Here is a 16,813-nt window from a genome sequence, read left to right on the forward strand (position 1 = left end):
AACATTCTAGGTGTTGGGTCAGATTTTGGCCAAGGATCTACAACATGGTTGGTTAGTGAAATGTAGGGCCTGAGAAATATGGAATAAATAAAAATAAAAAGTAAAACTTGTTAGAGATAGGAGAGTTGGCTGATGTTGTGCGTGTTCTAGCCAGCACACAGAAGATTTTCCAGCGAAAACACTCCGAATCAAACTGAGAATGCCCAATTCAACGGTACGCTCGTATGTCACATAATATCGACATTTGCAGCAATAATTAAACATTCCCAATCACGAGCCAGGGTTCAAAATTACTAGTAATGAAGCTAGGTGAGGACAATAGCAAGGAATTTTAAATTCATGGACCCTACAGCCACGCAGAAGCTTATTTATCTGGTGAAGATTTCACAGCAAACTCAGTAAAATTAACTTCCGTTTGAGCCGATTTTTATCAATGCGAGTTTTCTGAAGCCCCGTAGCAAGCACATTGGGGCTGTGTGTTATTCAAAAACGATGAATTGAAGACACAGGATATACACCCAAAGAAGAAACATGAAGCCGATCAGATCGGATGTATGATCGCCCAAGGAAATGCAAAACGGAGCAGCCTATATTTCTCTCTGCACTCGCAGAAGAAGGTATCAGTTGGGTTCAAGTCCTTCTATTTTGCTGCAATTGTTCTCCTCTTTGTTTCATAAAATAGGTTCTTCCATGGAGGAAAACCACTTGGATTGACGGAGAATTCTTTTTAAAGTTGTTAGACCCATCATGGCTTGGAGGCTGTGGTCGCCATAAACTAGTCTCCGACAACAATTGCAACCTCAATGGTGGAGTGAAAAAGGGATTGCACCCATTCCTGGGTATTTGCATTTTTGCAATCGATGTGCCTGGATATCGCCCAGATTTTGACTAGACAGGAGCCTAAGCAGTTTTTGCGAGCAGGACTTATCTCCTGAGGCACCTCATTCGCAGCTCTATGCCACCAAGTTGTCTCACATCCACTCATCACCAGCGAAAACATCTAAAAGCCGATACAGCTCTGCTGGAGATGTCTATCATAACATCTATCTCCGCGATTATTGCGTACTTTCGGACAAAGCGTTTCGGTAAACGGCTATCCTCAACTAGTGAACAACGCAAGGCCACAATGAGTCTTCAAAGTGGGATAATACCGACCCAGAGTCGTTGCCGATAATTCTATTCTAGAAGGAGGAATGCGACAACAATACAAAATTGCGGGACAGTAAATGTTCCAGAGGGTATTCATATGCCGTTGGCGTCCGCCAGGAGCCGCACAGTATTATCCCATTATCAAAAAGGTTGAAAAGAAACTGAATGACATTTAGATTTCAAATTTAGCATAACTAACAGATTTTCATTCCCTGAAAACGGCTCCTCTTCCAGGAGACAACAAACCTTACCTCAGTTACTTCAGCCTGAAGAGGACTTTTCAAGGGCCCGCAGGCCGTGCAGCTTACTTTTGAGCTGTAAATAGCCATATGAAGGGTTTGGCACTGGCGTGAAAGTTATTTTGGCATTTTTTTTCATTGTTTGACCCAGTTCCACTCTTGGCCCAGGTATAAATATCAGGAGCCCTAGGAGTTTGTCGATCAAAAAATCATTTCTTCCCGGACTTTGCGCTCTTCCATTCCTTCGCCATAAAAATAAAGCTGGGAATTCCGGGCTGGAAAGTAAACCGAAACGAGCCTTATGTTCTTTCCTTGGCCATGGGGTTTGTGGATAGCTATATTACCTTGACTATTTTCGGTGTCGGTCTTCTACTTGTACGTTTAATCCTTATCCATTTGAGGGTTGCCTAGAAACCTCTGACAAATCTTTCTCATTGCGTTTTTCCGAGTGATTATATATAGTACGTCGTGGGAAATGCGATATATAACATTTACTTCCACCCCCTAAGTAAATTTCCAGGTCCAAAGTACTTGGCTGTGGGTAGAATCCCCATAACTTTGGCGACCCTCCGCGGCCAGAAGGCACAATTTCGCTTTAATGCTCACAGAAAGTATGGGGAGATTGTGCGCATCGCTTCCAATGAGCTTAGTTTCGCACATGCTCAGGGATGGCGTGATATCTACGGCACTCAGGCCAAACTCCAAATGGCCAAACCTGCTAGCGGTATAGAGGAGCAAGAAGGGGCCCAGTCTGTTGTCACCGCTGAAGGAGACACCCACGTACGGCAAAAGCGGATGTTGGCCACCATGTTCACCGAGAGAATGATGAAGGAAAAAGAGTCCCTTTTCATCAGCCATGCTGACTTGCTGGTAAAACGATTGGCGATGCTTGAAGGACAACCAGTTGCTTTGGGTGATTGGTATAACTTTGCCACGTTTGATATGATGAGCGACCTCCTCTTTGGCGAATCGCTCGGAATGCTATCCAATTCTGAATACGTACCTTGGGTTAAGTCCATTCACGGGTTTCTGAAAGCGTTTGCTTTCATAACGGTGCTAAATGAATACCTATGGTTTCGAGTTCTTTGGGCATTTTTTCCTTCGAAAATCCTCAACACTTTACGAGAAACTCATTTCCTCTTCACCTCCCAAAAGGTAGAGCATTACCTGCAACTTGACGAAAAAACCCGCGCGGGCATGATGGGACACCTCTTGGACGGAGGCAGCCGCAAGGGCCTCAATTTGGGGGAACTCCACACAAACGCCCCCATTCTCATTTTCGGTGGCAGCGAGACTTCCGCCACACAGCTCCGCTCCCTTAGTTTCCTGCTTTTCAAGAATCCCGAAAAGTTAGGAAAATTGATATCCGAAATTCGGTCTGCGTATACTTCCTCTGACCAAATCACATACGATTCGCTCCTGGAGCACACCTACCTCAATGCCTGTATCGAGGAAGGGCTGCGATATTATCCGCCTTGTTCCAATGGATTGCCAAGAGTAGTTCCAAAAGGTGGTACAACTATTTGCGGCGAGTTCGTTCCTGGCGGTACGAATGTTTCCGTTGCAACATATGCACTCTTCCGCTCACCTAAATACTTCACCCAACCGGATTCTTTCATCCCGGAACGGTGGCTTCGCGAATCTGAAGGAGGAAGTCCTGTCTTTGCAACAGATCAAAAGGGAATTGCCCTTCCGTTTAGCTATGGCCCGCATAATTGTCCCGGCAAAAAGTATGTTGTTTACTTCTTGGAAGAAGTACAGTCAATCTCTCTATGCTTGCAGTTTTCTCTCGAAGCCGATACTTATGACATACTAACTTGATTCACAGGATGGGCTACTTCGAACTGCGACTTATTCTAGCCAAAGTTCTATGGCACTTCAACTTGAAACTTCTGCCCGAAGATGATGGTGCAGAGGACTCCTGGGACAATATGCGGAATTACCAAACATGGTCGAGACGTCCGCTTAAGGTATCAGCAAAGCCTGTCAGGAGATGACAAAATTTTTACTTTCCGATACTTTTACATAATGCCATTTCCAGTGCCCTTATATATTATTGTAAATATTGGAATACTTCTGCTAGAATCAGATATTGCACAGTCATTACCCATCTTACTTGCGTGGTGATTTGCTGTTCATTTGCTAAATAAGTGAATATGGGTGTGTTGATGACTTCTAACTTTTGGCCTGTTTTTTCCACCGTTTTGTTTTTTCCTATACATCAAGGCATGGGCTCTACGACTTTGCGCACGATGTATTACATGTGTGGGCAGTTCCGGCAAAAGCTCCAAAATGGTTGAATAGAAGGTTGGCAGCAAGTGAAATGTGTGGAAAATTATCACCAAAAAAGAAAGCTGGCCCCCTACACCCTTGCACACAGCAACTTGAATTTTTTAGATGACTAAATGGAATGAAGAAAAAGTGAAACGCATATAGACGGAAAAACAAAGAAAATTGCCACTTGGCAAGCTAAAGGTGATATCACAGAAACAATAGCCAAGAACCGAAACAGGTGGCGTTTCTTAGTTATTGTTCCGAGAGTAACTGTTTAGAGCCGAACCCTTTCTCTGTATGGTGATAATTTATTTAGTGATAGTTTACGAGTATAGTGAGCTTTGTTATGTGACTGCAACCGGGAATGATTTTCATCAAGATTGTTTTTCCTAGCAATCGAAGCAAGTTGAACGTTGATGTGAAGTCTGAAATGAGCCAACCGTTACAACAGTGTCACAGGTATCCTAAATCCAATCTGCACAAAGAACGAGAATGAAAGACGACAACCCAGGATAACAACGCAGAGCAGTAGGAACTCATAGCACCTTCCACACTTGATCTTAAAGCTCGAAACAGGTGTCGACGCTGTGAGCAGTAAGGGAGTTAGAAAGTAAGTAAACCTTGGTGCACATGCACGTAGTGTTGGACTGTAGAATTTCTGACGCGTTTATTCAAGCCAATCCCGAGCACGGATAGTACCCATCCCGGTACCTTCAGCCATATCCATTCGGAACTCACGTACAACTTGGTCCCAATCATCCCACGATGGTTCGTACATTAAAGAATGGGCATCAGAGCCAAGGATCGGCTCTTGTCTTTGTGGGGGTTGCTGAAGAAACGGTGACATTCCAGCAGCAGCAGAATAATGAGAGAAAACATCTCCTGGCTCCCAAAACGGGACAGACATAAGCGGTAGTTGTGCATTTTGCTGCATGGGAGTAACCGAGGTTTGGATATCGAACGGGCTGTAGGCCACTTTATCTAGATCCGTATTTATTCCCGAAGATAATCCATAAACGTTATTATTGATTTTTCCTTGCACCTGTAATGCAGGTGATATATGTTCCGAACTGCGTTCGGATCGAGGTTGCAAATGATCATCAATCGAGCCAAGAGGTTTGCCATCATATGCCCCTCCATCTCTATCTTGAAACTGAGTTTGAAGTTGCTGTAATTTGGTTTCACGGATTTGTGTCGCCCGCTTCATAAGTTTGTTAATAGCCCTCCAAATCACCCCTTTTCTCTCTTGGAGGTTCCAAATTTCGTACACTGAGTTTATCGCATGCCAGGCGCGGTCAACAGCCGGAGAGATGGGTCGTACACAAAGTTCAGACAATAAAAATGCGACAGAGCTCCATTGCGTATGAGTTCTGAATAACCAGCTCCATTTCTTCGTGTTCTCGTTAGTCTGCAGTAAACAAGAGAATTCGACGACGTCAATAGAGGCCAAGAAGAGGCGATTATGCTTCTCGTCAGCAAACCCAAATCTCCTGTTCTCTATCCCACTTAGCGGCTCGTGGATTGTGAGCCACAATCTGGTAAGAGCAAGACGGACTACCGTTGCACACACCCAAAGTATCGGCGTAGTCATGGTGCAATGCTGTACATATCTTTCTTCCATTCGTTTACTCAGTTCCAGAATTTGTTTTTGCCTGTCTTCTAGCGACATATCAGTCCTGGATCTGGAACAATCCAAGCTAGGAGGGATGAAACTAAGTCTCCGGGCACTTGCAATGATTTCACAGCGAATGAGATGGAAAGTTAATTCTGTACATTCCACCCGCTCCTCAGGGGGTTCTGTTGATTCTTGGCAAATATCATCGTCGTTAATATTCAGCGGAATTCGTGTATCGTAGAATGGTTCGTAGATGAAGGGATCACAACCGTGGTCTTCCGCCACCTGATAGTCAAGCAAACAAATATGCCACCAGAGCCGGCGCCGCATTTCTGTTTCGAATGGCTGCAATCCAAATGTTGACCCGTCGCGATGTACCCCAAGTCCTTGAGCCAATCTGACTACAATGGCTACCATTGACAATACATAGCGCGAATCATCTTGCCGCCTCACGCACAACAAGAAGAGGAGAGTAGCTTGGAGAAGAACTACACTTTGACAATTTAGGAGGTTTGCGCGCGCCATTGCCTGCTCCATTGCAAGTCGGGATCGTGAGAGCATTATATGACGCTCTTCTCCCAAAATCGATACGCATTGCGAAGAATCCATGCTTGTGATTGCCGCATAATATACGGCAAACATTGCTGCTTCGGCATTTTTGTTCAATGAATCCAAGCTATCGTGAGCCAGGAAATAGAATTTTCGAAGCGTGGGTTTATGAAATATCGGAACCAATGGTGCCACATTCTCCAGATAAACATCCCACAAAAGAAGCCTTTGATCAGGGCGAGGATGGATATCTCGTAGGGTTTGGTCTAGTGAGCAAAAACCGAATAGGAATCCATCGTGGTTTCGGGAGTACGTTGACTGCAGCCCATGGCTTTCGGGAGAAGAATAATTCTCTTCCTCATCAGAAGTCGCACCGAGTATATCTCTCAATTCTTCGACCTGTACAAGAAAATTAGAGGATATTATGAAGGGAATACGCCGAGCGGTATAGAAGTATTCACCTCATCGCCTAGACTTGACCAGAAGCGATTGCTAAGGTATCGACTTCTCCCATCTCCGATGACAAGCTTACCAAACTCCTGCTCGACCTCACGTTGAGCAAGGTCTCTTGGATCTGGATGCTTCACGAAATCGGTATCCACATGATGAGTGAATGGCTTTGAGGTTTTGGTTTCATCCCGCTGGGAAGGTAAATCAGGATGCAAATTGAGCTGGCTATCGTCATTTACTTCCGCACCCAAACTCTTCAAGACGCCTTCCACTCTTCTCAGTCGAGTTAATAATTCGCTGTCTGTCCGGTTTCTGGGTTTTCTTGGAGCTCTCCCCGGGCCGGGAAATACACACTCGGTGTTGGCCTTTGTGCAATTTGAGCACGGATGGATCTTGTTGCATCTCACTTTTCTGCGGCGGCAAGTAATGCAACTGCGAAGACTCGGTTGAATAGGGGGGGTGGATGCTACATCCTTAGGAGGCGGTGTCGGAGGATTGTCAGCCAAATGAGGAGTTTGCTGAAGACCCCCAGGGTGGGTGTCAGTAGAAGCACGAAGGGGTATCTCTGGTCGTTCCGTGACCGTCGACATTGTATAGGCAGTAGGAGGTCAAAAATGCGCTAACCACCCAATTGAGGAGAGGTGTCGATGCGGGTAGAGACAAATCAAGTAGGCATGCCTGGGATCCAGCATATCATGACTTCTCCAGTTATTAGATCTCTAGTAATGCTTGAGATATACTGCGAGTCCAAAGGACATCCGATGGTTCGCAGAAAGAATAAGGACCTTCGGCAGGGAATAGCTCGTCGATATCAATAGACAGTTTATTTTAAACTACCTAGGTGTCCCCTTTAACTGTTTCGTAGTGTGCTTTCGGCCACGACGGTTGTTGGCTGAATATATTCTTTTTCCGTGAGGTTGCAGACTGGTATGGATTTGGACGACAAACCAGTCCAGTCACAAATCTGACGTCGAGCTCATTAGCCTTTTTATCAAGGACTTGCTTCGAGAACTATGGCTTAAGTCGTCCAGACCAATCACAGAAGGCAAACAGCAACCTTCCATTTTAACTTCCGAGCGGCTGCAGCGGTGGCATTTATTTATCTGGCGTGTTATATAGGCTTGTTTCAGCCGGCAGGGGGCCTTGCTAGCTGGGAGGGTTACACTTGGCCATCAGACACTACTACGCCGTGTATGTACGTACTATATAGGAAAGGGCTATTAAAGCACAAGGTGGCACTCTATTTTCCGATCATTGTCGGCCTTTACACCCTCCGCGATATTTCAGGGGACCATCTCAAGTGCATGACCATCAGGTGTTTCTATATCTTTGTCCCTGACATCTATATTCCTTTTCTATGGGCCCTGCTTTCCCTGACGCATATTGGACCCCTCATTATGGAAAGCTTCCACACATTTGCCCCCCAGACCCTGAAAAAGTCCTCTTTACTTGACTCCCTTGCTGCTCTATTGTCTGCCAGGATTTGGTGGCAACATCAACTGTCTACATAGCGCTCAACTCACATCTAGCCCCCAGAACTGATGACTTTGATTGAAGAAGAGAGAAAGATTTCCCACAAGACCCACATTGCAGCCTGAAAACGGGCTGTTCATCTAATCTTCTCAAAACCTTCTAGCATCCTTGGAGTCATGGCTGCGAAGGCGTTCACTTTTGACCTACTTCCAGACTTCACCATAGGTGTCTGGCTACCTGGCTTGCCTAGGATTCCTGTCCACCTTCTCTCGGATCCCTCTCGCAACCAACTGAGTAGCCTACTCAAATGCGATGGATGCTGAAATCGCATCCATGGATGGGGCATATCTGTCTCTCCGGGTCAATCCAGTGCAGGTCTCTTCCTGTCACTACTATTCTGTGGCGCAACTTCTAGAGGAGGTTCCCTGCCTTAGGGATACTCCAAGACATCCTTGCTGCCTTCCACAGAGTACCAGGGGCCGCGGGAGGCATTTATTAATCAGCAAGGTGCCATCAGTATTAAAACAAAGGTGAGAGCGCTACGTATCTGGACTTCCAAAAGATATATCTATCATTACTCCAAATATTGTACTGTATATGCACTGTACATGTACTATACAAAACATCACTATTTTGTTTCTAGAAGCACCAAGGGCTTGGTGATCTGCGGTTCTTGTGGCCACAGGCCTATGGAGATATGATGTCAGGGTTTGGAAGGGGCCAATTCGTGGCTCATAAATGATCTTTCTACAATTCGCAAAGAGAAAATAGCGGTGAGGGGGTGCTAGGTTGATAGATTCCACGACGGAAATATAGCAGTAGTGGATGAAACATGACGATCAAGGCAACCTCGGTCGTTTCATTCCATCACGCGTAGTGTGCAAGGGAAGCCGAAACGTTCTCAAAAAGTTTAAGAGAATGAAAAAAGCTTATGAGTTTATGTGAATGAATAGGATAATAATATATCACAAAATCAAGGTATCACCAACTCCTGTTTCAAAACATATGATTGCAATTAACAATAACAGTAAAACTCATATCACGAGTCCTTAAACTCTTTCACAGTCGTTGTAATAGCGGCTCCATCTAGTGATCGTTTGAGAAGCTTCCGTCGTTCTGTGTCGTCGTCCTTGGCTGGCGCTCACGTGGCGGTTGCACAGGCACAGTAGCGTAGTTATTACTCCTCCTGCGCGAATGGGAGTCGACGTGGTGATTTTGCTGATAATAGGGATGTTCCGTGGAAAAGGAAGTGTTTGTGTAGGGTTGGTTGCCGGTATCCATTGGAGGGGAATATGAGGGTGCAGGCGTTGCATTATGATACGAATGGGAAGAAGGATATGCATTGGAAGTATATTGCCGGTGGGTGGGGCTGGACGCAAGTGAACAAGGACCGGTGCTAGGCGATAAGTTAGGGGTCCTATATATTTGTGGCTGTCGTTCAGGGATGGCTCCGGGCAGGGTCCGCGGGCCGCTTGGCGACGGGTGTGGGTGCCCATAGGATTTCTGCTGTTTATCCGCATGGAATTCTGGAGTTGGGATTCGGACTTGAGAGGGTGAGGTTTTTGGTTTATCCCTGTCTGTATAAATGCTGATGGGCCCGCCGTTTCTTCTGTGACTGTTGCGTTCCCCTGTTACCGAAGTATTGGCACTAGGGGAAAATCTGACTGTTTTTCCGCGTCTAGTTTGCGCATCAATATCGCTCGGCTCTTCAGTATCGCTATCAACCCGCGCTTGAAGGCTAGAATAATCGTTTCGAAATTCAGTGGCGAGTTTTGCTGCTTGACGATAAGGTCTCCTCCCATGAGAGGCAATGCATTCAAGGTCAGCACGCTGGCCTTGAGTACCGCGTCCTTCCAAAACGTTGCGGCAATCATCGTTCTCCATATCAGATGCAAATGACACATGATGCCGTCGGCGCGTTTCTGCGTGTAGCTCCTGGAAGCCGCCCACTTGAGTCCACTGAGTAACTAGATCATCAATCTCGCGGGAGGATATACGAATCATGTTCGTGACGTCCTGTGATACCGGTGAGAGGGAGTTATTGAGGTCCCCAGGTGATATTGTGGGCAATTTTGTTGGTATGGTGGATAGCGGTGGCAATCCAGTCCCGGGATTAGACAACCTGGGGCGGCCTGCACTTTGAAGATATTCCGCGGCTTCACAAATAGCGTGGCTATGTAGCCTATTAAGCCGATATATCGACCAATGTCGGGCGATTATCGTGTTTTGAATTTCGTCACGCTCTTCTTGGATGGTATCAGTTCCCACGGAGTTTGACGTATCCCTGTATATATATTTACTCTTTAGCTTTCCAGATCTTTTAAGAAGAAACAATTGAAACACTTTTACAGTACCTTTTAAGAAGCCTCCCAAGTTGGAGGATTTGAAACATTACCATCAAGCTCAACTTCAACGCCTCAAGGTGAGCCAGCAAATACATAACATGCTGCTTTCTGAAGCAGCGCTTGAACCGTTCCTGAACCGAGCCTCCATCTTTTCGCTTAGATTGTTCCAACATTTTCTCAAAGTCAGAAAATATTGATTGGCTCTGTTTACTAATTTCTTGTGCAGTGCGCAAAGCCGATGACGAATGCGAAGAATCCGCCGCCTGGAGACTTTGCCCAACATGCTTCAAAGCCGTCACGTATAAAGAGACGCCCTTCGCAATGCTATATACATCTATGCCATCAGCTGCTACCTCACAGGCGACAGTATTCAATGACAAGGAAAGCTTGAGGCCTAGCCCTGTCACTTGAAGGATGGGAGCTGTGTTGACGCCTATTAGCTTCGACGAGTTGGGACCAGAGAAGAGGGCCGTACCTATTTCCGAAGACATGGCTCGCCGCGTCTAGATATGACGAGAATCCTAACCGATGCGACAGTAAAGATCCCTCTGGGAGACCAGAACTCAATAACTTGGGACAATAATGCGGTATATTTAATTCTTGATAGAAGTCTCTCGCCCTGTAAGTTGGATTAAACCAAACTCCTGATTGCAGTGATGACCGAGACTTGTTCAGAGAAATTCAACTGGACGAGTCGATTGAGGCTGGATAGATATACTGAGCAGAGTCATTAATAGAAGCTTACCCAGCAGTCTAGGACCGCGAATGTGGTGAGTGAAACATGTCATTGGCCATGGTGCCACCCATCTCGCCTCGTTTGTCGAGCACTTTTTCTTCCGGCATACTGCTTGTACTCGCCATCGCCACTCGTTTTTTGAGCCTCATCCACCGCACTCAGTGACTCTATGATAAGGCTTCCCGGTAAGAGCCCAGCCATATATGGTAAGTAACATCGTACCGCTCAACATCAACAAACTCGGACTATTACGCCCCATTCTGCTGGTGATGTTGCAGATCACCTGATCATCACACCATAGAGGAGGGTTGATTCTAGGGCGATATGGTAATAACAACCCGGACACGTCAAGTGGGCGATTAAGTTGATGTTGGTGTGTTCACAAAGGTGGAAATTCTTTGTTGGAATGTATGATGAGAGCTAAAGGAAATTCCCTCAGCTAACTGTGAAAATCATCCCAGATTCACACCACAAAATCCCCAGGATCAATGATACTCCATTCATTTTTCGGCAGGGCTAATGATGCCGAAACCGACGGAATAAAAATAGCCGATTTTCGATTCAGTCTTGTTCTGCTATTTCCCTCGATCTGGTAACACCCCATCCATGAAATCACCTAGAGATGGGAGAGTGAACCATGGATATGGGATACCAAAGGGCGCCCGATTTATGCCAGACACTCACAGGATAATGCCGAAGCAGTGAAAGTGAGGTCTCCGAACAAAGCTCGATTCATGGTTCAATCGTCAACAGAGATGAACTCCAGATTGTCCCAGAAAAATTGTCCGAGTCGGAATTTGCACGGAAAAGTGGTGTATTTGACTAAGGTGCACTTAGTCTATCCCGGGATTCTAAGCCGGAAGCCTGCAAGTTTTTCCGTTTGATCTTGGTATATTAATAGCCTTCCGTTTAGGATTGAAAGTAGCATCAGGCGTTTCTCATGATATGGGAGGCTTCTTGCACTGCATCACAAATTTGAAGAGCATGGAGATTAGTTGATTTCTCAATAGGTTGGCTTCAAGTTGTTTTCGCCTTTCGGACCTAGAAATTCCTTAATCTTCGTGCGACAATGCGATGTTGGTAATTTTTATTATTTACAATATCATAGAATGTTCCCCTATATTATGATGAATGAAAAGACATCTATTTATTACATCCAGCAGACAGACTGAATGTTGGTTGAGGTTCCCAAATCCAGTGAGAATAGCCAATATTCCCTGCACGGAAATATATGCTAACCCTACAATGGCTTTTGAGTTCCAAAGTTAAGCAAATAAGAGGCTTGTGATAAATATTTAGCCCTCGAAATGAAAACCATCCGTAGAACGTAAAGTCCTTGGATAGATCTTTCACAGCATGAGGTCAAGTTCAAACGCGTGTTGTGGAATCTTGGGTAGGATTACGGAAGGAAGGTTTAGCCGAGCCGCATCTGTTTCTCCCCCAAGACTCAGACAACCCGATGGTGGTATATCAGAACAACAAGATAGGAATGGGCATTTGAATACAAACAGCAGTACTTTATTTCATAGAAACTATGCTGCAGTCGTGAAGCGCTGACCTTCTATTTCACTCTTCAAAGGCCTGGAAGAAAGGTCCCTCGGGCGCGTCAGGGCGACTGTCTTGTTTGCTATTTTGTCCCCTCCGCTCCCATCACCGGAAATAATAGCTGATATCTTTCCCCATCGTCAATATATTAAAGAGTGGAGAGTGAGGGTGGCGTTCGAAGTAACAGGGTTAGCTGAATGAGCAGCACAATCGGGAGGCTTTGACAGCGCTCATCCGCCCTCACCTTCGTCGATGGCCTGTTCTATCTCAGGGTCGAGTTGACGGACTACGGATGCGTCAAGCAATCTGATTACTACGGTCCACCAACTTCTCATTCGAAATAACGCATCTCTCAACGTAAACGAGAAAGTTCCAGGTTACTATAATGAACCCCGTTGCCGATGCTTCGAAATGCCTGGATTCCTCCGAAACCGCTCCTGCCCCAGCAAAAGCTGGAGAAAACGGGGCGCTGACACCACCTTGCTCTTCAATACTCTCGAGCACTAATACGAATAAACTAGAAATGGCAAACCTTGTAAAATCAAACACAGAAGGAAAATTACAGCTTGCCGATATTGACGAATTTGGATTGCCTATCCAAAACTTGAGCCAGTCCGCGCAGCCGAACAACGATGAACTCCCAGACCCTGAGAATCAGATGAAAACTGCGGAGGAAAGCACACAAGAGTCAAGCTTATCGAAAAATGACGAAGCAGCGTTTACTACCACATCCAACACAATTTTGCCGTCGACTCAGAAGGAACGTGTTTCGCAATCCACATCTACTATTAGTCTCTCCAATATGGCGAAAGAACTCCCGACGATAGATCCGCCCGACATATCAAAGAATCCAGACAAGCCCCAGTCACAAGACTCAGAGGCTTCAAACAGCCACAAGCGCGGGTCAAGCCAAGGGGCTTTCGTTTCGGAATGGTCACATCAACGTATTGCTGTAGACGAGGATGAGGTCAATGAAAATGACAACCTTGATGAAGATGACTGGAAAGATATGCCCGCTTTGGGGGGATTTGATGTTTATGACGATTATGGCAGGATTGTTGCTCGCGGAGCACCCCAGGAAGATGATGCAGCTGTATATCAGGGGTTGGGGGGTGCCGGGAAAGGATACACTAGAGTCCAGATTGACGAAGATGCACAGTCAGTCACCAGTCTAGACGACGATACGAAATACCTTTTCAAGGAGCCAGAAAGCAACGCAATTGGGGTTGAAGAAGAACAACGAGATCCTCTCGCACAATTACAAGCCACGAAAGATCTTCTAACCGAAGGACAAAGAATTGCATACGTTGGGGTGACAAGGCTAATGATCTATCAAATGGTAAAAGAGGTTGAGGCTGTTCACCCATCAAGATCCACAAAGAAGTACATAGTTTCGGCAATCGATTCCATGGCCAAATGGGGCCAACAGATGATGATACGGCTGTATACACATATGGATATTGACTCTGCGGAACAAATCATGATCGAGCAGCTGGCAGAGCATGGTGTCCAACCAGCAGACCTTGTCCCACCACTTATGAGAAATTCGCGAATAAAAAACCCTATGTGTAGCGAGACTACATTCAGACCTTCCACTTCCTCTGCTGCGGCGGAGGATAAGCCCCCTAGTTCAAGTGAAATATCGGTAACTTCCGAACCGCGCTCGTCGCCATCAGTATTACCCCCTCCGTACGACTACCGCGGCGATGAAGATTCACCAAATGTCAAAATTCCGTCCGAAATGCCGGCGTCAGAAAGTATTGACATCGATATTCGATGGACTGTGCTCTGCGATCTCTTTTTAGTTCTTATTGCCGACTCAACGTACGATGCTCGCTCACGGCGATTATTGGAGCGAGTTGGAGAGTCCTTGAATGTGTCATGGTCACAAATATGCCGGTTTGAAAAGCGGGTGATTGATGCTTTGGAAATGCAAGAGGAGAAAAGTAAGGAGACCTGGGACGAGGCAGAAAATATGGAGGCGCGGCGGAAACAAGCGCTAAAGAAGAGATATATGATCATGGGCCTTGCAACCGTGGGTGGGGGATTGGTAATTGGCCTCTCAGCAGGGTTGCTTGCTCCAGTTATTGGTGCGGGTCTTGCGGCGGGGTTTTCTACCATTGGGATCACGGGGACTGGTGCCTTCCTAGGAGGCGCTGGCGGTACAGCACTCATAGCATCTGGTGCTACGCTTACTGGTGGAACGATTGCAGTCCGAGCGTCCCATAGAAGAACTGGTGCCGTAAAAACGTTTGAATATCGGCCCTTGCATAATAATAAAAGGGTCAACCTTATTGTTACCGTTTCTGGGTGGATGACTGGTAAAGTTGACGACGTCCGATTACCGTTCAGTACTGTGGACCCTATCATAGGTGATATCTATTCAGTCCTTTGGGAACCGGAGATGCTTCAAAGTATGGGAGATACTATTAATATTCTCGCTACAGAGGTATGTGCTGTACCATTTATGGATGAATCACCTGCAAATTCGTAATTCTAACACCAATACAGGCTCTCACTCAAGGCCTTCAGCAAGTCCTAGGAAGTACTATCCTTGTCGCTCTAATGGCGTCTTTACAACTGCCAATTGTGTTAACCAAGCTTTCATATTTGATTGATAATCCGTGGAATGTCTCCCTCGTCCGAGCCAATGCAACCGGCCTCATTATGGCAGATTCCATCATTGCTCGGAACCTAGGCAATCGACCTATAACCTTGATAGGCTTCTCCCTAGGATCACGCGTAATCTTCTCTTGTTTGAAGGAGCTAGCGAGCAAAGGTGCCTATGGGTTAATTCAAAACGTCTATTTGTTCGGTTCCCCAATTGTCGCAAATAAAGACGAATATATGAAAGCGCGAAGCGTTGTATCTGGCAGGTTCGTTAATGGCTATGCTTCCAATGATTGGATTCTGGGGTACCTATTCCGAGCAACGAGCGGTGGAATTATGCGGGTGGCCGGTCTTGCTCCTGTTGAGAATGTTCCTGGCATCGAAAACATGGATGCAACACAGTTCGTCAATGGGCACATGGCCTATCGTGCGGCGATGCCAAAACTACTTCGCCAGCTAGGCTGGGAAGTGGAGAGCGATGAGTTTACTGAAATCGAAGATCCTGACCCGGACAAACATTCGGAAAGACAGCGAGAGTTGATTCGCGAAATCGATGAAGCACGCAAAGAGGCAGAGGCACAGCCTGACAAAGCTAGGTTTGGTTTCTTCAAACGTGGAAAATTGGCCGAAAAAAAGGGGTGGGAAACTTACGACGTCGATCACAAAGACCATGCTTCACGACATTCTACCGAGAGCGGTGTCGGTTCTGCTTCTGATCATGTTCTGTTTGATATCGATGCTATCCGCGCCGAGTTAGAATCGGAGCAAATGGAAGTGAAACAGTTAGAGTCCACTCTACCCCCGATAAAAATTGATCTCAATGCACCGTCCCCACTGCCTCGATATTCATCAAATGAGAAGCCTTCGGCAAGTTCCGAAACGGTATCGAATACGGAGATGCGAGAAACCGATGACTACCCTTACCGTTTATCTTCGGGAACAACATCGCGTAGTGATATTGGCCGCCCACGAAACTCAGACGAAGTCAACAATGACAACCATGACAACCATGAAGACAACATACAGATGACTTTTGATACGTCATATGTCAGCCCTCCTTCATACTCACCACCGGCCCTGGCTTCATCTTTATCCCACGACTTGTCCCGTGATTTGTCCTCTAGGAATTTAACCCCATCGCCAATACCCTCTCAAGGAGCCAGCCCAAGGTTTGGCAGTATTAATCTCAACCACAATGCGTGGGCTGATGACGATTACGATGAACGAAAAGATGGAGATATTAAGATGACTTTTGGGTAGTGAACAGCATTCGAAGGCGCTAGGTGTTCTTTGTTGATTTCTCTTTCTTCGACAATACTGTCGCTGTATATATCGGTATATACCAGTCTCCATCTTCTGCTTATGTATATATTCCATACACCTGCTTTAAGACTCGTCCATATCTATTCTGAAATGGGCAAACGATGATTTTCAATGATTTTGCCAGCTTGAAGCAGCCATTTGTCCGCATCCACTAACTTTGACTCTGTCTTTTGTCTTTTGTCTTTTAATTCCATTTTCGAGTGATCTAGTTGTCAAATTTTCATACAGAACATACATACATGTATAAACATATGTAAAGTATACCCTTTGCAGCATCTTTAGGCAATTGCTATTTTGTTCTCTTCATGGACGATGGGTGCTCTTGATGATGGGCTAACCGGGTTTTCTAAATATTATTTGCAAAAATACCGGAGATGCATCTGTAGTTATGTTTATGTAGTTTTATTTAAAGTATTGAAAACGACATGAAGTTTCATACCTACGATGAGCTGTTGCAGTGTATACATACATACTGGATGAAGAGCGAAAGCCGTGCTTGGCAATC

General features: G+C 45.8%; 4 protein-coding genes across 4 annotated transcripts; 2 read left to right on the forward strand and 2 right to left on the reverse strand.

Moving 5' to 3' along the window:
- Nucleotides 1-1,706: 1,706 nt before the first annotated feature.
- Nucleotides 1,707-3,385, forward strand: HCBG_00528 (benzoate 4-monooxygenase cytochrome P450; the record flags this gene model as incomplete). Its single annotated transcript, XM_045427578.1, has 3 exons — nt 1,707-1,763; nt 1,851-3,118; nt 3,217-3,385. The coding sequence occupies 3 exons, from the start codon at nt 1,707-1,709 to the stop codon at nt 3,383-3,385; spliced, it is 1,494 nt and encodes a 497-aa protein (XP_045291553.1).
- A 554-nt stretch (nt 3,386-3,939) lies between these two features.
- Nucleotides 3,940-6,866, reverse strand: HCBG_00529 (fungal specific transcription factor domain-containing protein; the record flags this gene model as incomplete). The annotated part of the gene is made up of 2 exons (XM_045427579.1): nt 3,940-6,225; nt 6,288-6,866. 2 exons carry the CDS (start codon nt 6,864-6,866, stop codon nt 4,330-4,332), a joined length of 2,475 nt encoding a protein of 824 aa, XP_045291554.1.
- A 1,822-nt stretch (nt 6,867-8,688) lies between these two features.
- Nucleotides 8,689-10,585, reverse strand: HCBG_00530 (uncharacterized protein; the record flags this gene model as incomplete). The annotated part of the gene is made up of 3 exons (XM_045427580.1): nt 8,689-10,033; nt 10,104-10,515; nt 10,570-10,585. 3 exons carry the CDS (start codon nt 10,583-10,585, stop codon nt 8,836-8,838), a joined length of 1,626 nt encoding a protein of 541 aa, XP_045291555.1.
- Nucleotides 10,586-12,760: 2,175 nt separating this feature from the next.
- On the forward strand, nt 12,761-16,245 carry HCBG_00531 (DUF726 domain-containing protein; the record flags this gene model as incomplete). The annotated part of the gene is made up of 2 exons (XM_045427581.1): nt 12,761-14,824; nt 14,887-16,245. The coding sequence occupies 2 exons, from the start codon at nt 12,761-12,763 to the stop codon at nt 16,243-16,245; spliced, it is 3,423 nt and encodes a 1,140-aa protein (XP_045291556.1).
- Between the last annotated feature and the right edge of the window lie 568 nt (nt 16,246-16,813).

Source organism: Histoplasma capsulatum (assembly GCF_000150115.1).
Source record: "Histoplasma capsulatum G186AR genomic scaffold supercont2.1, whole genome shotgun sequence".
Lineage (NCBI taxonomy): Eukaryota > Fungi > Ascomycota > Eurotiomycetes > Onygenales > Ajellomycetaceae > Histoplasma > Histoplasma capsulatum.